The sequence below is a fragment of the Gallinula chloropus genome, assembly GCF_964237585.1.
Source record: "Gallinula chloropus genome assembly, chromosome: 20".
NCBI classification, from domain to species: Eukaryota; Metazoa; Chordata; class Aves; order Gruiformes; family Rallidae; genus Gallinula; species Gallinula chloropus.
The window spans coordinates 2,395,957-2,422,539 of NC_140105.1; the positions used below are offsets into that span (position 1 = coordinate 2,395,957).

The following is a 26,583-nucleotide window of genomic DNA, read 5'->3' on the forward strand; positions in this document are numbered from 1 at the left end:
CCACACTCAAACATCCATTTATAGGAAAACAGCTGAACACAAACTCCTCAGCTCTCTAAAAACATTACTTTTTGCAAAAGGGACCAAGAGAACGTGCCCATCAGATAACTAATGTACAGAGTCTGTGCACAAAGGCATTGTACCCATGGCACACACTTACTAGCTAGTAAATAAATCAACACACTGAGCCAGCCAACAGTAGCTGCAAAGCCTCAGGAGCACCACAGAATGCATATGGGAAGGAGAGTGCATATGGAATAGTTCCAGGGAAAGGAGAAACTCAAGAGTGGAAGCACTGTCTAACCTGAGGGGATAGAAACTGAGGCACTTGAGCACGAAGACTAGGCTGGGATGAATTAAGAGGTTGCACTGGCGGTTGCTGCGGCTGTTGCATGGTCCTGGCTTGTGCTGCTCCGCTATTGCCAAACATACCCAGATTGCCACTCGGTATCTACAGCAGGACAGGAAAGACATCAGCATTTAAAAGACATCACTCGACCTGTACCCTGACAGTCACTTATCCACAGACTCTCTCCTCAGTGATTACGACAGGGACAGAACCCAGTACAGCGAGCCCGTACTGACTATTGGGTTGAGGATCAGGTGTGGCAAAGATCACCAGGTACCCAACAACATCCCAGCCCTTGAAAGATGTACACAGATGCCTGACCAAAAGGCAGCTGAAGCTGAAGATCCTTTTCTAAGGATGCAGAACCCCAGAGGGTCACAAGATGAACAATGAAAAGGACCTGCCAGAAATGTTTGTATTTGTGCACCAAGGGGCAGGTGAACGGGGTCATGAAGCCCACAGCATCCCCAAAATCCTGGTTTAGTTAGCTCTTTTACAAAGCTACTGATAATGGACATGCTATTAGTCCAGCCACCACTTCTGGAAGATATGCTTCAGGCTGCAGGTGCCGGACAGGTATTGCCTTCAGAGAATTAACAAGAATATGTGTAATAAGAGCCACCACAGAACAATACAGAGGAGTTTTTCTGCATTGTTATTTCTTATCTTTGCTGGAGCTTCAATTTATACAGCAGAAATAACCTTTACATAATCAGCAGTACTTCGTGACCTCTCAGTCTCATCGTGTTTATGAATCTTCCCCTCCATCTCCGTTCCCTTTCTTTCCCTTTCAGCATGTTCCTTCTACCCAGGGGCCAAAATACCCCTTTAGCCACAACGCTGCATTTGACCAGAGGTGCTAGAAGCAGAGTTTCCTTCTCACCACCTGTCAAAGCTACGAGCTGTCTTGACACTTAAGAGTAGGAATAAAAAAGCCCCCATCACTTCTCACCCATCTCATCGCTGAATAATTATGCCAGCCAGGAAAGACGAATTCGAGACATGTCTCTGCCCTAAGAGTCTGTGACAGTTAGCAACGCCTCCAAAAAAAAAAGAGGAACCTCACATCAATCAAGGCAGAGCTAGAGCAGGGTTCAGTGGTATAAATCTGTAATACCACAGGCTCTTCTCAATGGATGGGTGTAATTAGCAGGCTAATTACAACTAAGCGGTTGGTTTATGTCCTATAAGGTGAAACATTTACACACAGCAGGTAGTTTCTCACTGGCATTTCACAGGAACAAAGTTGGTGCTTTAAACTGAATGTGTGCACAACGTTTTCCCTGGGGAAGTGATGGGCACTAGCAGCGAGTCCAAGAGAGCTGACATTCAACTGGGGATCTCCCCAACAGCCTTACCTGTCTAGAAGAATTCAAGTTTTGCATGCCCAGCCCTGAGGCAATCCCGCCCAGGGTCTGATTAGGGAGTGCACTGTTTGAAAGGGGGAGCTTCAGGCTTGGTGAAGGCAAAAATGGTGAAGTAGTGGGCTCTTCCACTAGGCCGCCATCCTGATTGGAGAAAGAAAGGGTGAGCTGTGTGCGGTGCCCAGGAGCAGACAGCGCACAAAACAGTGTCCCATGGAAATATAAAAGGGCATGGATGAATAAAAAGAGATTAAACAAAACCATAATAAAAAGAAAAACAAAAAGTATGAATAACAGGGAATGAAAAGGATGGAGTGAGGGGAGAAGAGAGAGAGAAATAGGATTAAGGAACTGCTTTTCTTGACTCTGTTGTACTTAATCTACACAATTGCACAACCACCTCACCCATCCCTCTGGAAGGAGAGATTCTAGCAACCCATCGCAGAGCTATCATGTGGCCATCGCCTCCTCCCACTTAGATTTTTCTCCTCTTTTCTCCACCAGACGGAAAGGTGGAAAGGGAGGAGACCCAGCCCGTTTCAGTTAAGTCTTTACTGGTTTGTTAAACTCTGGGCAGTGGAGCACAGACATACGACACACCTTTTACTAACCCAGAACCTGAGAAAGGCCAGACCTGACACCAGGCTGGATTTGGTTCCACATCATAGCTCTGCTCTTAAAAAAGCCTTTTTGCATTAATCCCTTTTCCTAACAGAGACACTCGAGCCTCTTTTAATATTCACACAGCACCGAGTTATTATTATCCACTAGGAAACATTACACTCCAACATACCCAATGAACACAAGAACACTGAAAGCCCATAACGACAACACTGCCTGTGCAGCCTGCCTGGGAAGGTGATTAAGATGCTGCCTCAACATCCCCCAGGAAGAGGCAGATTTTAGCAAGACATAAGGAGCCCCCTCTGATAACCGGGCTGTAAGGAACCAGGGCTGAACATGGATCCGCTGCACAGAAGGCAGCCCCCACAGGGGGCAAACAGTAAGTCAGAAAAGAAAAATAAATCATATAATCCCCAATCAACCAGGTAGATATCTAGCTAGTATTACAGTGGGGTACCGAGTTCCATCTCAAACTGTGCTTTGATGTCTGGGAAGCCTGCGGCAAGCATGATCAAATAACCCTGTGTACAAAGTAGAGCTCCAAAGATGGGCAGAGTGAAAGATCTTTAATTTGCAGTGTGTTGGACTGGTGTTTTTTTCAGGCAATATATTCATAGGAAAGAAAGGTTTTTAAATAGGTGAGGAGCTAGGTTATTTCAACCAAGGCTTTCAATGCCTCAGAAGATTTGGAGATATTGAAAAAAACCTCCTTTATTAAAAAAAAAAAGCCACCCAGGCTGCTAACCAGATCCCCAAACAAACACCCTAATGCAGGGAGCACGCTCAGTAAATTTTATGTTCTAAGTTAATCCTGAAAAATGCATTTTCAACAGTTCTCCTTTGATGCAAAGAAGAAGTTTCTTTACTATCAGGCAAAGTGACACTTGACACGCTATCTGACTATCCTGAGGGGGACACTGACATTTTCTAATGATATCCCCAAGGCCTTTCAGCTCAAGATATTTTACATTCTACTGGACATCAGTCACACTCCACAAACAACTGCTGCTTGCATGACAGTAACAGGTTCAAGGATTTCTCCTTAGATCACAGACATATGTTTACAATTCCACCCTTCCCCCTTTAAAGTGAAAATCATTTCAAGCCTGGTGCGTGCTCTCTCCTTCAGATGCCATTGTTTCCTATCTCAACAGACCTATTCACCCTGAAAGACCAATGTGACCCCTCCCTGAACCCCAAATTTATTCAAGTCTTGTCTCACTGACATTATTTGATTATTTTTTTTCCATTTTGGAAAGAGGCAGTGCCAGGGCCAGTGGAGGACAAGCCACACTGGAGACTCAGGCATCTGATTTCCAGAGCAGATGGACTCTGGCTGCCAGGCCACCCTCACGACGTGTTCCTTGACTGACCTGCAGCAAACACCTTTTGTAGCAAGTTGGTAACTCATCACTCACATTCACTTTGGGGTGTTTTAACCTGAACTTATCCTAAGCTGCACTCTGTGCTGCACAAATCTGTGCTCTGTGAGCTGAAAGCAATTCATTTCATATAGAGTATTTCAGTCGGTCAACATAAGGTACTGAGACAAGGTGACACCTTTACTGCTGACAATGGTTTGTGACCCATTCAGGCTCCTTCATGTAATATTTACTTCCTGAAGAATAATATTTTATACCTAACCTTTCCTCCTCAGTGATTTTCTTACTAATTTCTCCCTCAGGCTTATCAATTAAACAAATCCCTAACACCCTAACTGTTAAAACCACCCTCAATCCAGCACAGTGTTTGACTTTTCTGAAGGGAGTGTAAATTCCTACCAGTAGCAGTATTTCCTCCAACACAAAGCACCACCTTGGTGCTTCACATGATGCTACTTTTAGGGCTTTGGTAAGTCTCTCACAATAGGCTCATGTACCAAATACAAGCAGCATTCTTCAAAGGTTTTTTAGCCCTGTGAGGTATGGATAGTTTAGCAGAGGATTCCTGGACACTTTGGCAGTCACCTGCCAACAACTGCTACTTCAGGAATCAAAATGTCCCAACAGACAGATGGGAGACTCATGAACTTGCCAGAAGTCTTTACACAGAGTCACTCAGAGCCGTACTAGGAAACACACATTAACAGCTTCTTAAAACAGAAAAAACACCCCATCCTTTTCCAAAAGAGGAAGTTAAGTAATGAAACATCACCTCAAAATAAGTTCTCTTCAAATCTGACAGGAGCTAGGTACAACAGGCAAAAGAAACCTGCAGGAGATGCAGTACTCCAAGGAGGACCCATCACTGATATTTTTAATTTTGAAACCATGGGAATGTGAAAGAGGTTTCAAAGTTCAGAAGTTTGGAAAAGAAAATCACTGGATCATAAGAAGCAGAGATGGAGGAAGGAATAATTATTTAAAAGTCAACCTTAGATTTCTAGTGATCATCACCTAATTGCAAAGCCTACAAAGTGTTTCTGCATAATGATGAAATACTCCACTCATAATATCAGAGACACAGAGCAATCACACTCATCAGAGACAAGCGGGACCAGAATGCGAAGGGTGAGGTTGAAACAACCCCATAAACAGTGTGTTTGAGTTAGAAACAAGGAAAAAGTCACTCAGTGTTTTCTGAAAGAACATGATGGCAGCCACAGGCATCAAGACCTGTCGACCTGGATTTCCTACAGTGGAGAAGAGGAGCTGATCGATGGATGAGGGAGCAGTGCAAAGGGGACTTCATTTGTAGGGTGATGATTTCATGGTCTCCTATATGCTCAAGAATTCAGGGAAAAGTTTGGAAGCAGCATTAGGACAAAGGAAGCCAGGAGATTCTGCTGGCAGTATGGGGGGAAGCATGAGAGAACAAAGATGGGGAGAGCAGGAGGGAAACCGAGTCTGCCACGTCTCAGCGCAGGCTGGTGTCATGTCTCTGAGAGCTGACCTGACTTGTGATCACACAAATCCAATGCCATGGTCCAGAGTTCATCACCTGCAAGCAGCTTGTGCTAAAAGGTGACATGACGTCTCTGTATGGGTCAGAATTTTCTATTATGGGGTGTCAAGCACCAATCAGCAAAGCATCACTTTGTCCTTCTGAGCTCAGAACAGTGCTAGGTGTGATGGGAACACACATCAGACTTGAACCCCAGTACTCAGGGGTGGTACCAAGCCAAACCCCCACGCTGTTAAGAGAAGATCCCTTGAAGCACTCTGGCCTTACTTCTGGTATTTTGCAGGATGCTTCCAGGAAAATCTGACATGCTTTTCTTACAGATTGGATGGCTCCAGAAGATAACATCTTCAAGCAAACCGGATACCTAAGTACAGCACGCTTCCCACCAAGTATAAGATGACGTGGTTGAGATCATGTATCAGGGTAGTGCTAGGCTGGATCTTTGTTTCCTCAAAGCCATTGGGTTTTCTCCCCTCTCCTTTTATGGTGCTACAAGGGCAAGATAACATCCTGAAAAATAGTACAATTAACCAAGCACTGAGTGCCAAAGATTGACTGAGTGTGACACAGAATAAAGCCTGTCTGCAGCAAGTGTTGAGGAACAAGTGAAAGCAAACATTCAAAGGTGATGTCTAGTTGCACACACCATTACTAATCCAGAGAGAACAGGGAGTTCAACGGGTCCAGAAGCAAATGTCAGGGCTGGAAATGCTCTCTCCTCAAATGCCCAGGGTTAAAAGAAAAGTGCTGGCTTTACCTATCAGAGAAAATACGCAGGAGAAAAATCACAGCTTGGGTGAGCTGAGAGCATCAGCTGAGAAAGAGTCACAGCAATGAGCACACTAACCCAACTTACAGCTTCATGAAGAGGGACCTCACAGAACTTACTGAAGACTCAGCAAAGCAAAAGGATAATGAGACAGTAAGTAAAGTCAAGTCTGCTGGCTGAAGGGCTTTGTGCAGCTGTTTGCTGACCAAGCCTGACCTAAGCAGGAAGCAAGGCAGCTCCAGGCTCATGCTCTGAAATAGTACCTCACAGGGCAAAAAGGTTTTGGGGAAGAGGAATTGCTCTGGTAGCATGAGCTGTAAATCTGGAAAGAGCTTCTTTGGAAAAAATATCTGTTCTTAGAGAAGAAACCACATTTGTTTAATTCACTGTGCAAGTTGTGAAACACACATTGTTTGGGGTTATTTCCTTTGTTATAGTAAAGTCCCTGTGACAGATCAGGCCTAGACTGCAGATGTTACTTGCTGTATGAACACTAATGATGTCAGTGCTCCCATCTCAGTAGCTGCATTTAATGTGTTTCCATAATTATGCACCATGCTGCACATAACACACCCCTCTCTGGCAATAGTTTTACTGCTCAAGACATTGTTGCCCTAGAAAAGGTTAAATGGCATGTGTGAGGATTTGACCTTCACCAGAAAGACATCTTTCCATTAACATATTCATTAGTTTGCCATAACCAAAGAGATTTGCCATAGTTAAGAATGAACTTCACATGGCAGGAAGAGGGAAGAAAAGGAAGAAGAGCCAAGCTGAGCATTATGTTGTAGGAAACACGCACTCAGTTCAGTCTGCTTTAGGGATGCCACATAATTAAGTGTAAGTAGGGAGCCCAGACAGAACAAATGTCCTCATTCCACCAGGAAGAGGCAGTTTTCTAATATAAAATCTATGGAGGAAACCACCACGACCCCAGATTGCACAGCACTGTGGCAGCATCTCAACTAATCACAAAAGCTTCCAGTATGTAAGGTCTCTCAAAAGCAAGTTTTATATAGATGCTAATTATTTCCTTGCTAGTACAAATAACCCCCAGTTACGTAAGATGCATTGGTGTTTAACTGAATTAACTTGTTTACAGTTTGCACCAAAACTCAGCAAACTGTTCAGACTGTGCTGGCAGCAGAGACAGGGAGAGTTGTCACTGAAAGGTCAGGACTTAGCAGACAGATCAGCACAGAGAAGAGCACAACACCCAGGAACCTGTCACAACACAAACCATGACTTTTGGGATAACACTATAGTCAAGTCTGTAAGAAAACACTGGGGGAAGGACTGGAAAGAGAATTGTTCTGTAAGGTCGGTCAAGGTTTTCATAGAGTCTGTGCTAACAGGGCTAGATGCCATTACTGTCTCACATCCTGGAAACAGCTTGTGTAAAATGAATTTGTTTCAGCACACTGTGTGAAAACTGGGGGGTTCTGGGTTCAGAAACCGTCCTTATGAGCATTCCAAATACCCTGTGAAAGAAAGAATGGCACCAGAGGCTGTTCTTTCCTTGTTAATAATTTTCAGGGTGATTCTGAGGTGATTTGCTGGGTCTCTTCTTACAACTTGACACCAAGCTCTACAATCTCATTTCCTACTGAAGGTCTGGCTGCCCTTTCCCTACATCCTTTTCTTTAGGCACTTTGAATCTCGGACACTGGGAACTGCCTGAGCTGCCTTCTCAGTCACTAAACAGTGCTGGAAAATTTGTCATACATGACAACAGGAAAAGAAACTCATTGGATAAGCTATTTATGACTGTGTGTGTCTGCTCTTTGACTTAAAAGTACCTCAGCTCCTCATTCCTATTTAAGTACTGAACTTTTCACTGAAATCTATAAGGAGCTCAAAACCAGAACAGGAATTAGGAGCCCAATTCTTGGAAGATTTTGGCCTTGGTTGGGTCACTGACTCTCAGGATCCTTGCAGAGTGAAAGGCTTTTTGTGCTCCATGTCTTTGTTCTTCCCATTTCTAGTTCCATTGAGTTACAGATTCCTTCATAAGTTTCCACACAATCTATCACATTTCTCTCTACAGCTTTCCAAAGAGAGGAAAGCATCAGTGTTTCTATACTGTGGGCAGTTTTAACATTCCCATTCCTGAACTTACCTTGTCAAGGAAGGTGGGGCGGTCCATGGAAGACTCTTTGGAGATTGGTGGTGGGCGGCAGCCAAGGGGTTTGGTGACCATTCCATTGTAGTCGGTCACTCCCATTCCACGCTTGTCCATTTCCACCTTCTTTTCCAGTAGAGCACCTTCACAGAAAGGGGAAATGGATTGGAAAGAGGTGATGCAACAACAGCAAGTTTGCCAACAGCAGTTCAAAAGTCTGGGCTGTGCTTATGAAAACAATACAGTAAATACTATTGAATGTATCTGGGTATGGTCAAACTCTCAGAATGATTAATTGTTCCTGTGTGGCTTTAAAGATGAAAAAAACTAGTTCCACTGATACTTACTCATGGCCTGATCGAGATTCATATTGTTGCTCTTCAAGGCCTCTTCCGCTGGCTCTCTCTGCCAAAAACACAGAGGATGGTAAGAGCAAAAGTAATCGTGCTTCTGTGATTTCAAAGCAAACTGAGACAACAGATACATTTCAAATACTGCATTTACTATTTACTCAGCAGCACAAATAACATCTGCTTGCCTTTTTTCCACTTTGACCAATTCCCACAACAATTCTGTTAGTTTCAGTTTGTCAAGTCCAAGTTCTACAGTGTCAAATCCTACTGGTTTATTGAAATTTCTTCCTGTTTTCTATGGACAGCTTAAGTATCACTATGATATGCCTTTCTCTTAAAAAACCAAACCAGCAATGCTCTGATTCCACCTGTTTGGTAAGAAAAGGAGATCAGAGTGGAATTATGACTGAAGTTCAAAGCAATGCCTATTGTTCTACAACTCTGAACTTCAAATAGTCTGTAAATGTCATCACACAAAACAGACCACCAAGTCATCTCAGAAAGCTCTCTGCTTTGGGCAGAAGTCTGAAATCCCAGGAGATGTCTAAGTGCAGGTAACAGAAGTACTTCCCCACCCAAAGAAGAGACCACAGATCGTTTTGTAGTTAGTCTGAAACACCGTTACATCCACCTCCAAGATGCAAAAGCCAAACCATGGGAGTGCCAGCTGGGAACACTACTCACAGGGAAGCCCATGTCTGTGAGCTGTTTGATCAGACGGTTCATGATCCAGGCCTCATCTTGCTTGCTAGATGTCTTCATGCCCTTAGTAAACGAATGGGAGATTCCATTAATGGTCTGGTTCCCGTGTTCGTACGAGCGAGACGTACATAAAATAGATGTTAAGTTTCTCTTATTAATAATACATGCTACTGAAAGATGTATTAGTACATTAATTTAGAAAGTATTGAAGAACCCTCCAAGCAATGTAACTATGATTCTCTTCCCCCACAAAGTGTACAAATTTTATCTCAGTTGAATAGATGTTCAGTGTACAATTTAGTATTTGATTTGCAGACCACTGAATTAAAGCCACCTTTGAATTTACAGATTTCATTTAATCCTTGGCAGAAAAACATAAGGAAATCCAATTTGCTGAAACAGTACACCACTTTTCCTGAAAACATTCCCAAAACCGACTTTCCAACCTTGAAGTTCAGAACGTTACTCGGGTGTATTTTCTTAAAAACAAACAAGAGCGTCTAGATAAACACCTTTAAAAGATCTCTGTGCAGCTTTTCTATCACAAAATCCTTAAGAAGTCTCTTCCTTTCAGTTCTCCAGAAAGTACCAAGGGACAAGCGTGGATTTGTTTTGGGCTGCGGACAGTACAAGAAACAACCATACTTGATCAAATCACTGGCCTAACTGGTGACTAATGGAATAACAAACAAACTGGCTAAATGCATTCCCAATTCCTTTAAGTTACAGCCTGGCCTTCTCCTGAAATAAAGACTGTACAGTGGAAAACTTCCTAACAATCATTTGTATTCAGTTGAACGCAGCATTAATACAAGTTTGCTTTGTTCTCATACCAGTACACACCTCAAATTATCTATTTGTTCCTCACAAATAGGAAATAGATTCTACTTTTTTGGTTAAACGACTTCATCACAAATAGATTCTACTTTTATTGTTGAACCACTTCATCACAAATAGATTCTATTTTTCTTGTTGAACCACTTCATCACAGACTACAGTTTGCTTTTTACCACCATGGCAAGAGTCTGAGAGCCCCCTTAATAGTTTCTCTGTTTCTGTTAATACATTATAATCTCTTTAGAATATATAAAGGGTATAAAACTCAGAGAAAACAAAAGCAGTGACAGTAAAACCTCCTGAAGCATCTGATGCTGCACATCAAAGGTCCCCCATTCTCCCCCGCAGGCAGCTGGCTGTACTTGAACCACTGTAGTGGCAAGTGTTTGTGAGTTCAGGTGTATCATAACAGGCATTTTATGACAACTGGTTCTAGAAACATCATACTAATTTCACTCACTTCTACAGACTACCTTTCTTTGTGTCTTACCTTTTGAAGTCCTTTCTTCGGGGCATTCCCCCAGGAATTACAGGAGGAGCTGCTCTCTTGTGAAGCAGTATTATTCCACATATCTCCTTCCTCATCTTCCCACTGACTAGTACTGAGATTCACTTCATCCCCACCACTGCCCCAGCCTTCTTGCATAGATTTTGAAGCTGGGAGGAAAGAGGGAGAAGAAAACTCAGATTCACTTCCCTGCACATTTTACAGCAGTATCTTTTGATGCCATACCCAGTGTACCAACATTCAGGTATTTTCCAGAGATTGAGAGGATCATCAGTATCATAACTGGCATTAAATGATAAAGACTCTGTCTTTGAAGCTAGCAAAAAAGAAAAGTTCTCTAAATACTTTCTAGTAGTCCAGCAATGGCAACTCTTGCTTTTTCCTGGACAAGTAAGATCTGTGGTCATGGTCACTCCAGTCTCCTAGGAACAAGGAACCAGAAGTATGACCACATGCTTGTTAAGTGCAATTTTGCTTTCAATAAACCTCACTATTGCAGCTGCTACATTCTCTCAATGAACAAAACTACATTTTGGGGTCACTACTAGTCAGAAACTCACTCCAACCTCAGAAGAATGGGAACTGAGAGGAGCATGTGGGCTGCAAGGAACACTTTCCATGAGGTGACAATGTTGTGTCACCTAGTTCTGCTTCATTCCATTTACTCTGTTTCAAGCTGAGATTACTCATCCTAAAATCTTTCACTCCTCTTAGGTTTTCTGGGCCTTCTATCCATCTCTCAGTGCTGTATTTTGTGGAAGTGAAGCTTAAAGACCACCCCAGCCAAAACAGATGTGTAAAGCTTTGCAGGATTTTAATCAAATAACATTGGGTAGGAACCATACAGCAGTAAGTAGTGCAGGATGTTCCTGCACCTGTGAGCAGGTTTAAATAGATGAAGAACATACCCATTCCCCTTAGCTAAACTGAATAGTGATTACAACTCATGGTTCCCATGTGTTGCTACTCCTACCAGAATCAATCCTATCATGACTGAGCTCAGCTGCTCCTCATTCTAATACAGGTTTCTTTTAGCCAGCAAGGGGCAAGTACTGGTCATGTTCTTCTGCTGTCTCCTGCAGCTCTGCAATTTCTACTGCACTGCTTTCACAGGACACAGAAACACCCTAAGGAATACCTTCACGATTTCCTGGAGCAATGGACTGTATTTCTATTTTTATAGGAGTTTGGTATCTGTAATATCAAAGTTTTGAGGCAGCTCTGGGAGTTTTAAGGATGAAATGACTGAGACTTCACACACATGAAGCCAGCAGTGCCATTTACCAACCCTGGCAGAAGCAAACAAGCTTTGCCTTTTTCCCCCCCACACACCTCTCAGGACAGGGACACCCACGTACCTGGTTTGCACAGTGCTGGGGCAGCAGCTGGAGCATTTGTTCTTCCGTATGTCCCTGCCGGCTCGGCAGGATTATCTCCCCACCCTGTACCACTGCTGGGGGGTTTCCCCCACGCTGAAGTGCCATTATCAACTGCAGCAGAAGGGGATGACGGCTCTCCCCAGGAAGCTTCAGTCTTTGTGTGGACAGTAGGCATCTCTCCCCAGCCTGCTGAAGCAAGGGCAAGGAGAGAAGAACAGTGATGAGAGGAAACGTTTCTTTCCACAGTGACATTAAGATGGGCATTTTTATTGAAGTGATTGTCTGGAAAGACATGAACCAGTAAGGAGATTCTAATTAAGTGTATATCTAAAAAAAACCCCCATCAAATCCCTGTGATTTGGTCTCAAAACCCTCTCTCTCTTAATGGAATACTGATGCCAAGCTGTCCAGACAGAAAAAGCACTTTTCACAAGGCAGGGAGCAGTCATTGCCATGTGAGCACCAGACCCGATCCCATGGGAGCAGCTGCATGTGATGTGACCCCTCTGAGCAGAGCAAAAGGGCTCCGTGAATTCAGGAGACCAGGACCCAACCCTGAGCTGGGTTTTCCTTCACTGAAAGGTTTTAAGCTATTTTGATTCTTTTTAACAATTTACAAATTACCCAATCTCCTTTCTCATCTCCCTATGATAGATGAGAGTTGTTTGTTACCGCTTTCAACACAGATTATAGATGTTGCATACATTCCTTAAAGCTCTGCTTACAGCTTGTGCTGTGCTCCCCACGTAGCCCTTCATCACCCAGTCTCTACTTCACAGTACTTACAATACAGATGATTTTTAAAGAGAACTACACAGGGCTGCAATTCCAATCTATACAGTCAAACCACGAGGCATGGCAGGTACCAGTCACTGTTTTCCTACAGATATTACTTTAAATCATTGAAAAACATAAGCTACTATAAAGAAACTGTCTTAGTCTGGCTTGTCTTGAACACAATGAGCTTAAATCCATAGGACACCGATTTTAGCACTGAAGTCATATAGGTTAGGCACAGCCATATCACTTCCAAGTCCTAAAGAACAGCCCTGACCAACACAACAAAAGCATAAATTGAATTTAAAATGACCATGACCTCTTAATCCAAGGGTTTTTTTTCCGAAGACACATGTTTGGATTGTAGACAGAGTTCAAGGTTTAAAAGCATATAAAAGAGGCAGACACGTTAAGAGGCAAGAAAACAGCTTTTCCATAGACCTGAGAGAAACCTGGTCCTCTGGGAGCATCACAAAACGCATCACATGACAACTTGGATCTCAAAAAGTGCTGCAGAATTCAGTGTGCTTAGGAGATTCCACTATTACTTCGGCTGCTAACTCCAGAACTTGCCCTCTTTTCACTGGAGGTTAGGATTACCAAGTATGGTGACTTCATTCTGATCAACAATGACTAGAAACTGTGGGCAACAGACCACCCATGGTAACTAGTGCTGGCTGGCAGTGAAAATAATCCCCTTCTGATAGATGGGCTGGTGTCGCCCAGTGCTGCAGTGCTACCATGTCACTGAGTTATCTCAGGCTCTGCTTCTCACATCAACTGCAGGTCTCAGATACTGATAACAGTGTGTATGACATTAAATGTACCCAAACGTTTCTTCTGGGCTCCTCACCATCAGAAGGACACTGAGGTCCTGGAGTGAGTCCAGAGGAGGGCAACCAGGCTGGGGAAGGGGCTGGAGGGCAAATCCTCTGAGGAGCAGCTGAGGGAGCTGGGGGTGTTCAGTCTGGAGAAGAGGAGGCTGAGGAGAGACCTTCTCCCCACCTCCCCTGCCCTGCCAGGAGGGTGCAGAGAGGTGGGCGATGGTCTCTTCAGCCAGGGGCCAGGAGCTGGGACAAGGGGCAATGGGCTCAAGCTGCCCCAGGGCAGGGTCAGCTCAGCTGGGAGGGCAAAGTTCTTCCCTGGCAGAGTTGTGGGGCTGTGGCACAGGCTGCCCAGGGAGGGGCTGAGTCACCTTCCCTGGATGTGTTTAAAAAAAAGGGTAGATGAGGTGCTCAGGGATCTGGTTTAGCTCAGGATGGGAACGGCTGGAGTGGGTGATCTTAAAGGTCTTTTCCAGCCCTGTGATTCTGTGATTCAAACGGAGCTGACATGGTGAGGGACACACAGCATCCTGCAGCTCCTTCACCAGCAGCAAGACATACACCTAAACAACCCAAACCGTCAGTGCTTCGTCACACTCATTTCCACTGGGAACCAAACCAACTTTGTTCTAAGCTCTATTGATGTATCTTGAACTCCTGGTAATTTCAAGTGTGGGCAGAGGACCAGCTGGTGGACACACACCCCTGTGTGTTCATAAACAAACCTCTACTGGACAACTTCCTTCGTGCTGCACCTAAAATACTGGCTCAAGCTTTCCACTTGTATCTTTAAACCAACTTTATTGAAGGAGCAGTTGCTTTGAATTTCTGCCTCAGTGCTCAGGAGGCAGCCTGGCCAGACACCTGCGTGTATCTAATCACATCCGCATCTGAAACAGATTAACTGCAGGCACATGAAACAGCAAACAAAACATCTCAAGCACCGACCTGAATACAGATACAACTGGAGAGAGCACAGAATGATAATATTTCCCTGGGTTCACACAACCCAAGCTGGAAACTCTTAAGTAATTCAATTTATGAAGTGAACCTTCAAACAATTCTCACACTGCACAGGCAAAGTGTGCTAGGCTGTAGGACAAAGCTACAAAAGAACCTGTCCTGTTGCTCTTTACTATCCAATCAGCAACATTGATTGAAGACCATGGATGTGCAATGTCCAAGTTATTTTGAGTTAAGTGCTTTAAATGGGCTGAGCAGTAAATAATACGGGATTAGGAATAACCAGGGAGCTGGTCTCTGCTAACAGGTAATTCTTACCAGTACATAAACACAAACAAAACATCAACTGAAGTTTTGAAAACTACCTTAACAGACCAAACCAAGGGCAAGAAATGAGTAAATACAAGCTGGAGGCTGATGGAGAGCTAACTTGTGCAGCACAAGAATTAATCTCTGTGTAAATCCCAGAGTGTTTCTCAACCATGAGCCTGTTCTCCCCTCGGTGGCACGTACCTGCTGTCTTACCATCACCTCTGTGCTACCTTTTGATGACTCCACATGATTCTTATCTTAGAAACTTTAAAAGCTGAATAGTGGCATTTTTTTTCTAATTAGTTGATGCAAAATTCTACAGGTGAAAGGAGAAATCTGCTTTGTATTCTCCAAAAAAACTTTTTAAAATAAGGCTTTTTCTCAATATTTACACTAATCCAGTATGCTTTGTGTTTGAGACAGACCCAGATGGAAGATTAAGTTCAAAGAGTCTGTAGTCCCCACCAGCTTGCTCTGGCAGCATGATGCTTTCCAGTACTACCATACAGCTCCCAGTAAAGGCAGCTCACAAATGGCATTAGTGGGTTGAATGAAAGCAAGACGCTGCTTCTAAGTTCTTTAGGAGAGAAAACACTTCCACAGTGGTCTCAAAATTAGAATCTGTCTAAAAATTTCAAATGTTTCTGCTGAAAACTTAGTATTTTCTTCATGAAAATGATATATGTATGGGCTTTGCTATGGGGAAAAGACTCCATGCCTTAAGTAACACCCAGATCCACACGAACATCACTCTAACAGAATAAGCCCTGTTAAAGGGCTCTCTGGCATGAAAGCAAGGTTTTAATACTTGAGTTTTTAAGCACTGCTAGGATTGCAAGAAACAAAAAGATCACAGCGAGTAATAAACTTGGCCACATTGGCAGGGCTTTGTTTTACAGAAATAAAAACATAATTAACATTGGGCCACAGCCAACAGGAAATCCTCAAGGGAAAGTGCAATGTTAACTAAGCTGTGGCAGGATGCAGTTGTTTTCCCTCAAAATAACCCTATAGCCATTTGGATGGCAGAAGTTGTTTTCCTTAAAGTTGTTTGGGCCAGATAAATACCAGAGAGTATGACTACAATGCAGGCAAACTAAAATATCAGAACCTTATGTAGGCAAAGAAGAAAGAAATTAGGTAGAGAAATGAGATTGTTTACTGAACAGTAACTGGGTAGCCTGCTAATAGAGAGGAATAAGCTACAGGGGAGTGTGTGTTTATAAAAGGAAGGGTTGGGAGGTTATAGTTTTTTTAAAATGTAAATCTATACATATTTAGATGTTCAGGTCACCTGTAACCCTCAACCTTTCAAGTCTCCATTTTTTGAGTGGCAGCTCCACCCCTCCTTGTATCGTTCAGCATTAGGGATGCTCTTCCTTGGCTCTCCACAATGAGATCACAGCCTGGTGTGACCACAGGGGACAGGTCCCTCAGCATCAGTATACCCTCTGTATATCTGGGGGTCAAGCCTCTGAGCTTGGGTGTCAGGGCTGAGCACCCACACAGGATTTCAGGTTTTCACATGAGCATCCTCCTGGAGCTCCAAGCTGAGCTGGTGTCATATTCACTCTGATGAAGTTCAAATTAAGGAACACCCATCACCTGCCTTCTCTGTTCCACAGGAATTACAGGCTGTGAATGACACACAAGTCACCACTGAGACAATGGCACAGGATTAGAAAAGGAGCAGAGAGATGTCCAGAGCTTTTGGAATTGAGACCTGGTTCAGATTTTTAAAGCTTCCACTCCTTACTCTTTAGGGACTGAAAGACTTTGATTTTTTGACCTACAATCTCCACAAGGAAGCCAACATTATCTTTTGTTGGGGTATTTTCTCAGCTAGAGGATGGGTGAGTGGAACCCTGCCAGTCCCTATCAACCCAATGGGAACAAGAAAGTATCAAGTCAACTCCTCACCATCTGTAGGAAGGACCCTGTGCTGTTTGGGATCTAGAGAGTTCTCTTACCATCATCCCTGTTTGCAAAACCTTTCCTCAGTTCCTATTCCCCTTGTATCAAAGCTGCATGAGTTAATAGCTCTAGTGAGAATTATGTGCAAGTAATTTAGATAAAAGCTGAACCTAAATCAAACCCACTGGCTTTAATTCAGCAGTGGTTTGGAAGCAAGCTGCTATAACAAAAGGGCTATGTTCATCACATTATCTTTCCCTTTTTCCCCCCCTTTCCAATAGGAAAAGAACCTCCTTAGAGCATTGTGCATTTTCATCAAGTGTGAACCAACATCTGCTTCCCATCAGGAGCTTTTAAGTTTTGTACCCGAAGAACTTTGAGAACTTCTGGGGATGGGTGACAACTTGAGTAGCAAGACTGTAACTTGGCCTCCATTTCTAAACTGATTGGGTACAAACTTAAAACCCAAAAGGCAAAAAGGACTGCTTCTCCTTCCTGAGCTGTTAACCTAGTGCTGTACAGCACAATTACAATCCCTTTTGTGTGACCGTGCCACCTTACAGCTGTGCCAGACTTCTCGACTAATACAGGAACAGAATCCAGGGTTCACATAATCACAAGGGTGGAAAAGACCTTTAAGATTCCTCATGATATTCCCTAAGTAACAGGGAATGAGAAATGAAATTATAAGAGGGATTGGCAAAGCATGTCATGATCCATCCAGAAGACAAAGCCCAGTGCTAACTACTTAGCTCAAATGCTGTAGGATTCCAGATGAGCACTTAACCTTTAATTCCATAATCAAGTTTTGCATGGAAATCCATGGAAGAGAGGAGAGCTATTGTTGGCTGTGGGTTACAGAAGTCTCCTGGCTACAGGATTCTTGTTTCCCTTACTGCAGAGACTGGAAACACATAGCCCTCAGGATGGGGAAGTGGAGTAGGGAAAAATAAGGTTAAATAGCACAACAACAAACTACAAGCCCATGCCTGCGTTGTAGGGAAGCTGCTCGTGGCTTGCTACTCATCTTTTAGCTGTTCTAGACAGCACATGATTTGTAGATGTTTAAAGTCTGTGTAAATTTCCACAGACCAACAGGATTACTGCTCTACAGGCAGATAAAAATAGGCTTCCTGCACTCTGAATGGGGAAACTCCACGAGTAGGGGCATTTAGAGATGGGGGGGTTGCTCTAAGACAAGCAGGAGACCAGCCCCTCTCAGGCACAATGAAAACTAAAGGTGGGTGGTAACACACGAAGGCAGCACAAGGCACTGCTCCTGGCTTCCTTGTGCATGTTAGACAATAATCCTTCAAAGTATGTCCATGCATGGCCAGGTACAGGACTGTAAGGCACAGAAATACACATCAAAAGGCCCAACTTACATCTTTCAATAACTCGGTCTAAATTTTACTACCAGAGCTGTCACTCAATTTCCCCTCTCTCACTCACATACTTATTTTAAGAATATTCTGAGAGGGGCTTTTTTCTGGAGCATCTTCCACTCCTTCCAATGAACAAATATTTCTGAGTGTTGCACAACACTAGGCACACACCTAGCACTGCCAAGAAACCCCTCCTCTGCTGCCATCTATTCCCCACAGGAATCACCACAGATCAACACTGATTTTGAAACTCCATCTTCCAAACCTGAAGGACTCAGAGCAGTAAGTTCTCCTCTGTGAGGTGTTACAGTATTTGAATAGCAGTGATGATACTGCTGTACATGAACAGCTTTACAAGCACAGCTGTAATGACCCAAAAATCAGCTTAATGAAAAAACATCTACCCAAAACTCCACCCCAAAGCCAACCATAGCATCATAGACTGGTCTGGGTTGGAAGGGACCCCAAGGGTCACAGAACTCCAACCCCCTGCCACAGGCAGGGACACCAACCTCCAGGCCTGGAGCTACACAAGGTTGCCCAGGGCCCCAGCCAACCTGGCCTTGAACACCCCCAGGGATGGGGCACCCACCCCCTCTCTGGGCAGCCTGTTCCAGCCCCTCACTACTCTCTCTGCAAAGAACTTCCTCCTAATATCTCATCTCCCCCTTCCCTCCTCCAGCTTCACTCCATCCCCCTTGTCCTGCCAGTCTCTGCCCTTTAACAAGCTGATTCCCCTCCTGTTCCTCTGCTCCCTTCAGGCACTGGAAGGTTGCAATGAGGTCCCCCCACAGCCCTCTCTTCTCCAGGCTGACCCAGCCCAGCTCCCCCAGCCTCTCTTTGTAGGGGAAGTACCCACTTTCTTGATGCCTCCAGTACAATTCAAAAAATGGAATTGTCTGTATCATTGGCAAAGTTTTAATGATGGATGAAATAAGTTGACGGTAAATGAATCACAATGAGACCCGTTTGGACTGACCAAGTACAAAGCTATTTAATGGCTTCTCCTTCTGGAGGATGTGAGGTTTTTAATTAAAATAGATACCCTCAACTGTTAAAATAGTTGACCAGAGTGGGGAACACGCACATGTTTTTACACACACGTTTGAATTATTTCAAAACATCAAAACCAGTCGAAATAAGAGCAGTAAAACAAATCCCCCTCGGAGAAAAACATGGTTAAAAAGTCAGCATTTGGCCATGACCAAGACAAAACAAACTCAGGAGACAAAAATCAGATGAAGAATTTCAAAAAGCATTGCAAGATGAAATTTATTTTGAGAAGCCTGTGCTCATGGCATTGAGCAGGGCTGCCAGTAACTTTTATTTCCATACCTGCCTCCTAAGGATTTTTCTCATTTTTCCCCATTTCTATTCCTTGCCACTTGTCTAAAACACTACCAGGTCTTTGATGAGGAAAATTCCTAGATGCCTAAAACCTTGTCTTTGCAACATAGCTGAAGTTAAAATCACTTTGTTCAGCCATCCCTGAATAGTAACATCTTTAACCAATCCAGCTTTAAAAGAACCACGTAAAGTCCAAAGTACTATCCATGCTTGAGGCCTGGAGTGTGGAAGAGAACTGTTTCTTCATAAAACACAACAAACACAAGGCAGAAGAACAGCCTAGATTCATGCAATGGGTAAAAAGCATCTGTTGCCAAGAGATAGGGTTTGCAGAAAAGAAACAGAACCACACTGTCTAAACAAGAACAACACCTGAGCAATGGTTGCAGAAGACAAATAACAGAAAAAAAGGTTAGCAGAGAGGCCCAAACTTGCCAATAGTCGAATGAAAAGAAAGTGCTAAGGAACTGTGGGAAGACCTGAAGAAATAAATATGGATCAACATCTCAGGGTCTGGCTATGGATTGTTTCAGACCTTTCTTATATTCACTCTGACCTCTGTGTGTCTGGTTCCATGGGTCATGTCCTCAAGGCAAGAAGTTAACACCACTTCCAAGCAACTGAGTAACTCACGACATAAAGACAGGATTCCTACCCTCACACCAATCAGGCCAGACAGCAATGAGCAATTGATACAGGTATAAAGCATCTAATAAAATGATTTTCATACCTGGACCAAGCAGCGGGGACCGGTTCGGCTGGGCACTTGACTGGTGCGATGGCTGAGGTTCAACCATATTTGTGTTGATAATGGTGCTAGTGGTGGTGGTATTGGTTGTGGTACTGCTCTGAATGATAGGATTATTTCTATCCCACATGTTTACAGTCTTGTTGTTGTTGTAATTTGGGTCGCCCCAAGCTGAGGTACCATCATCGATTTCCATCTTGCGGCGAATGGACGGTGGAGATGGCTCTTCCCAGCCAGTTGCCTCACAGTTCTCTTTTTGTTTGGCTGGCACTGGCCCACCAACCCACCCTGACCCCGTCTGTTTTACAGAAGCAGCTCCTCCCCAGTTACTCACATTGTTGTCCTGGGGTTTATTAGCCCAATTTTGTTGGGGGCCTGGCTTTAAAGATTCCCCCCAACTTGTACCTGTATTAGCCTTGCTGTTTGTGCCATTTCCCCAACCACTGGTCCCAGACCTCGTGGAATCGTTCCAACCGGACCCTGATCTGTTGTCAGAATCCCACCCAGATCCATTCTTCTTCCCATCACCCAAGTGTCCAGGAACAGACGATGAATCTGTCCAATCTCCACCTCCCGAAGTCCAGCTTGGATTTGATTTCTGTCCATCTCCCCAGTTTTGAGATTTGGGTTTCTGAGGTTCACCCCAGGTAGGTGATTTGTCCTCCTGATTTGCGGTCCCACTCCAAGCGTGGCCGCTTTTGGCAGCAGCAGCATTATTAACAGTAGTAGAGCTTGCTGACTCTCCCCACCCCCCCGGGCCATTTGGTGCTTTGTTGTTATTGTCTCCCCAACCTGTATTTGTTGGAACAGCTGCCGGTGGAGAGTTGACCCACCCAGATACTGAAGAGGTATTTGTACTGTTCATGATGGACCCATCGTTCTTCCCCCCTGAGTTTGAAGATTGAGTAGCTGCACAACCCCAGGCCTCTGTTCCATTGTCATTCTTACGTTCGGACCTTGGGGACTCTTCAAATTCCCAGGCAGTGTTTTGCTTGACAGGGGTCTGTCCCCACCCCGTATTGGACAGGACCCTGGGGTCAAGGTCATTTCTTGGCAACTGAACTTGCCCTTGGTCTATCATCCCTTTGTCTCTCCTCCTACTCTCTCCAGCCCCCTCCCTCCCAGTACTGCCTTCATTTTGACTCCCACCGCTGTCGTTACTTCCTTCACTAGCTGTGGTGCCAGATGCTGCAGCTTTGGCCCAAGAGTTCATTTGTTCATTGCCCTGCTGCATGGTGGGATTTGGACTGTTAACGCTCGAGCTGTCCCACCCTGCTGATCCTTTCCCATTGATGTCGCTATTGGAATGCTGGTTTGGGGGCTTGCCCCATTCGCCGTTCACACCGTTACTGGTGTTACGGTTGGGGTGGCCCCAAGCTCCAGAATGCATACCACCAACACCGCCGTTGCCACCGCCCCTGCCCCACGCCAGTACCCCAGGCCCCGAAGGAGGCCCCGAATCCCAAGCGCTCGCTCCGTTTCCTTCCTTTTGCGCAGCACTGCTGGATCCGTTTTGTTTAGCACTTAATGCTGAGTTCACAGTGTCTCCATTCCCCTGACTGAACCCAGAATTGCTGTTTCCTGTGGCAGGATTACCTGGGGACATCCCCCACACTGAACCGCCTATTCCTTCACCACTGCCCCCGCTGACTTGAGAAACTGATGTTCCGTTAGCACCAGGAAGGCCTTGCAGGTGGGGCGGGATGATGGCCCCCATACCAACAGCCATCCCCCAGTTCGGCAGTCCATTTGTCTGCATTGCATTGATAGGGTTTGGTGAAGAGTTCATGGGGTTAGTGTTATTTGGTCCATCAGTGTTAAGGTTCTGAGGTTGTACGCTGAAAGACACATTCTGAGAAGTGGACGTTTGTGGTTCTGTGCTCTCTTGCGGCAGCAAGTTTCCCCAAGCACCCAAGGTGCCTGTCGGGTTCCCATTCTGGTTGCCCATGTTCTGACCTATGGCACTGACTGGACTGCAAATACTGGAAGGGTTGCCTGCTCCCACAGTTCCTTCATGTCCAAGTACAGGCCAGGCAGCTGGATTGGCATTAGGGTTAAGGTTAAGATTAATGCCAGCATTCGAGTTGGAAGCACCCCAGCAGTTCTGACTTCTACCATCTCCCATCATGTTGTCCATCTTTCCATCCCCACCGCTGGCAGAGCAGTGAGCTAGGCCAGAGCCGGAGCCCGCAGCCACTCCCCACACCCTGGCCGAGTTGCCGTTACCGTTTGCTCCACCAGCTCCAAGGGCACTCTGGTTAGAAGTGCTTTGGACGAGTGCTCCGTTGGCGCCATTATTGCCATTAGTTTTCTTTGTATGTCCAGTGAAGTTGCCTTGGGCACTCCCTGTAGCCATGCTACTGTTCTCTGAGCCACAGTTGGAGGCAGAGTCAGTGTCTGTAGTACATTCTGAGGCAGACTCAGTCTCAGCTCCGGTAATGGAAGGCCACGCTTCCTTGTCAGTCCTGTCTATTATCACTTTATCCCAGCTGCAGTTGCCTTCACTCCTGAAAGCGGGCTGCTGTCCCCAGTGGGAATTCTCATAATGGTCTCCCAATCCACTGTGGCTGAGATCTGAAAGGATCCAACAAGGTTAAAAATCAGTCCACTGTTCAAACACTGCTAAAGCCCTCCATCACCTATTTTACATTGTCACACTGTCACAACGCTGCTCTCTGCTAAAATTCAGTGTACAATTTCCCACACAATACAGCAGTTTTCCTTGCCATGCTCATATTTAGTTCCTTTTTTCTTAAATCTCAATTAAAATACTGTTACAATTCAGTTTTAGAACAGAGCAACAGAAGTGTTTTGTGAAGTATACTAGGAAAAATAACAAGCAGGCAATAAACATGGATAGCAAATACACCAATCTATGTGAAAAAATCTAAAAAAGCAAATCTGGGAAAAAACACAGAAGAAGATCAAGCAGATCTTACCATTTATTTCGACTCACTTCTCATTCTTCAGAGAAACACAAAGAAAGTGTCTGCCTGCCACGAGATACTACATACACATCCACATCACACTCAGCACACTAACAGCATGCTGCATTTAGGTCTCCAACCCTTCCCATGAATAAAAGGACAAATACTGACAGCCATCTTCACTATTCAGTGTCTAAACACCACTGTAACTTACATATTAGCAGAGAACTCAGGTATTTCGAAGTACCAGTTTTGTCAAGAAACATCTCTTGGAGGATTTTCATGCAGTTTAAACATTCTCCTGCACTCACACACAGCCCAATTCCCCCCACACCACGTTGTACAGAGTCTTTTCAGAGCACCTCCCACATCCTCAAACATCGATGCTCATCCAAAAAATTAAACAAAAGCTCTTCAGCATCCGGGTATGAAGCAAAACCAGAAGACACAACACTTCTCATGCTCAGAACCCAGGCTTAGGTCTCACAGTTTTGTATTTACTCACTATCCAAGGTTTCTAGTACAAAATGCTCCTTTTAGATTCTTTTGAAGGGAATTGTATAGCAAGTGATTTGGTCTGGTCCTTAGGGATGTACATGTATTTACTAGAGACTGCAGAACAGTTCCTCTTAACTGGTTGTCTAAATAAGGGAGCTTCACAGATTTAAGCTCAGAATTGTGCACGTCAATTATTTTTTACTTGCTGTAAATCTGCAGGAATATGACTTTTACTTGATATGATTTGAGTAAGAGGAATATTTTGTGGGGAATATGGATGCAACAAACCTCCCAAATAAGCTGTTAACAGCGGATGCCTAATATGCATTAATTTAAATCACAAATATTTTGGTGTGATTAGCTCCTCTAACTGCCTCCAATTAGAAGTGTTCTAATACTGCCAAAAAATTGTTTCAAGAATATAAAAAGCTCCCTCTCTGATAGTCTTCTTATTCACACATTTTACCTGTGGCTGTTCAAGGAAAGGGGGATGATTACTTGATTGCCTCATGGAGATTTATCAAGATGAAGAAAGAACAGATTAAACCAGAAGAGATGGCATCTTTCCTTTTCTAAAAAAATAAATCAATTGAAGCAAAAGTACGATTGTTAAGAGAAAGGAAGGGAGCACAGTCTTAGCTCATCACCTGTCTTCTCACGACGCCAGGAAAAGCCTAGCATTTCACAGCAAGAGCTAAATAATTAATGTATGACAAATCTGAAAGAAAATGTGAAAGGAGCCGTTTGGATTTACCTGGATTCTCTTCCCCACGCGATGGGTAGAAAGGAAGAAAGCACCGTGTTATCCCTGGATAAAGCCTACTGGGTACATTACAGAGCTAAGGATGAAGGCTGAAAATTTCCCTGACAATGTAAGTTTGCTGTATAGGTGTTGAATGGAGACCAGAATCCCAGCTACGGCCTGGAAGGGAAAGGGTGGCTGTGAAGTGACTTTAAAAAGGGTCAGCGGGGGCAGAGGAATGAGCCAAGCAGCACTCTTAGCAGAGCAGAAAGGAACAAAAGAAAAAAGCCACAGCAGTCCAGGCCAGGAGATAAGAAGTTGAGGCAACCAAGGAATCAGACAAGAGGAGTTTCTTGAGGTCTTTTTTTCAACACGGTGGGTGGTGAGATTCAGCTCAGCATTTCAGACAGGACAGAAAGATTCAAAAGCATCTTGAAACACATTGTTCCAATAAAAAGGTCCTGTCAAAGCTGAACCCTAAGATACATATGCAAGTGCCTGGGAGAATGATGGTGCTGCCCAAGGCGAGCGAGAGCGTCTGCGCAGGGCAGGTTTGTGAAGAAGGATCAAGAGCACAGTGCAAGATGTCTCAGTGCTCACAAAAACGGCCCTCAGACCGACAAGACGAGATGAAAGGGAGCTGCTCGTCTCTTTTTGTTTCTCTTCTCCCCCAAAGATGGTGGGGAAAGCATTGCTCAAGTCTGAGAGCAGTTAGGAGGCAGAAAGTAAAGGGAAGGGGTGGGAATGGAGGAGGAAGATGACAAAAGAGCTTAGAAAGATGCTGGAGAGCAGGGAGCAAAACAGTTCATTAAATAACATACCAGCATTTTGAAAAGCAGCCAGAGAAACAATAAGAAAAAATATTCTGAGGGGGTAGAATTATAAACCCCAAGAGATGCCCATAATCAAAGTAGAGAACAGCCAAGTGCCTTCGCTTGGATCTGCACATCTACGCCAGACAGCATCACACCAAGTATGTTTGGCTTGGAAGCCACACAGGCAGCGCAAACCCTTTGCCTCACAGAGCTCTGCAACTCCATCGTTACCCCTCCCATACACCCCCAGCACAGCTCCTCTTACTGAGGTTCAGATTATGCCCTCACCAGTAACCGCCGGCTAATCTGGAAGCGGTTGCTCTGGTGGGGATTACAGTAAATCCCTGTGGGTGGTATAAAAAAAGGCAGCTCCCCCAGTGTGCCTGTGCTGCTGGGGCCAGTGGGACCACAACAGTACCTCTGGCAAGTCAGAGAGTCAAAAAAAAAAAACCCAAAACCTCCCAGCCAACCAACAAAAAACAACCCAAGAGGAAAATCAGAGACATGCAGTAATTTCCTAACATCCCAATATTTACTGGACCAATTGGTTTGAGCACCAAGGGCTGCTGCTGTAAAACCTGTAACAAATGGGACAGATAGAATAAAGGAGAATGGGAAAAAAAATCACAGTATAAACAGAAAGCTGCAAAAAGTGTGACTTTGGTGCTGGGCAAACAGAAAGGAGTTTGAGTACAGACTATACAAGTTCCTCTATTCAGGATCATTCTTGTCTCCAGAAGCAAATAACCAAGACACTGTTCCCTTTTCTCTAGACTAAGAGGAGTTCATTCCTATATATTAAGTAACTAGTAGCACAGTCCTACTTAATCCAGAAGGACTTCAGTATTTAGGGAAAATAATGAGCGCAAAATATTTTAGATTATTAAACCCTGAGAATATTTTGCTTGTTTGAGGGTTGTTTTGAACATACAGATTTCCTCCAGCTTTTCAGGAGACCAACTCTTCATAGAAATTGTAAATATTTCCTTTTATTTTTAAAGACTGAAATGGGAAACCCATTTAAAATAAATGAATAATAAATCCATTCCTCTGTCCAGGCAAAGGTCAGAAATAAAAGCACCACAGTCCATCAGCAGCACTTCCATCCCTCCTCTTGAACTGAGCAAAGATTTTAAACAAAACATCAAGAACAGGCACCACAGGTATTTTATGTTAGTGAATCCTAGTGCTGGTACACTGCAAAGAGAAATCGATTTTTAAAATAATACTTAATGTATGAAAATCTTAATTAGGCATCTTTTATTAAAACAGGATTCCCTTTCTTGATGGCATTTCCCCAGCAATCAGGAAAGGAAAAATGAGCTAATAGCAAGAATAACAGCTGCCATTTGAATTAACTTCTGTCAGATCACAACCATATATGCTACCTGCAGAACGGCACCGCTTTGATCCCTGCTAC

General features: G+C 44.2%; 1 protein-coding gene across 1 annotated transcript in view; it reads right to left on the reverse strand.

Annotated features, from left to right (window-relative positions):
• The window catches only part of TNRC6C (trinucleotide repeat containing adaptor 6C), a 97,246-nt gene that overhangs the window by 16,053 nt on the left and 54,610 nt on the right, over positions 1-26,583 (reverse strand). Inside the window, exons 5-12 of the mRNA XM_084273534.1 lie at positions 20,164-22,755; positions 11,891-12,100; positions 10,515-10,681; positions 9,170-9,250; positions 8,480-8,537; positions 8,130-8,275; positions 1,708-1,881; positions 305-451 (exon numbers count right to left, since the gene is read on the reverse strand). Of these exons, the coding sequence (XP_084129660.1) occupies positions 305-451; positions 1,708-1,881; positions 8,130-8,275; positions 8,480-8,537; positions 9,170-9,250; positions 10,515-10,681; positions 11,891-12,100; positions 20,164-22,755 (3,575 nt within the window). The remainder of the gene's footprint in view (positions 1-304; positions 452-1,707; positions 1,882-8,129; positions 8,276-8,479; positions 8,538-9,169; positions 9,251-10,514; positions 10,682-11,890; positions 12,101-20,163; positions 22,756-26,583) is intronic.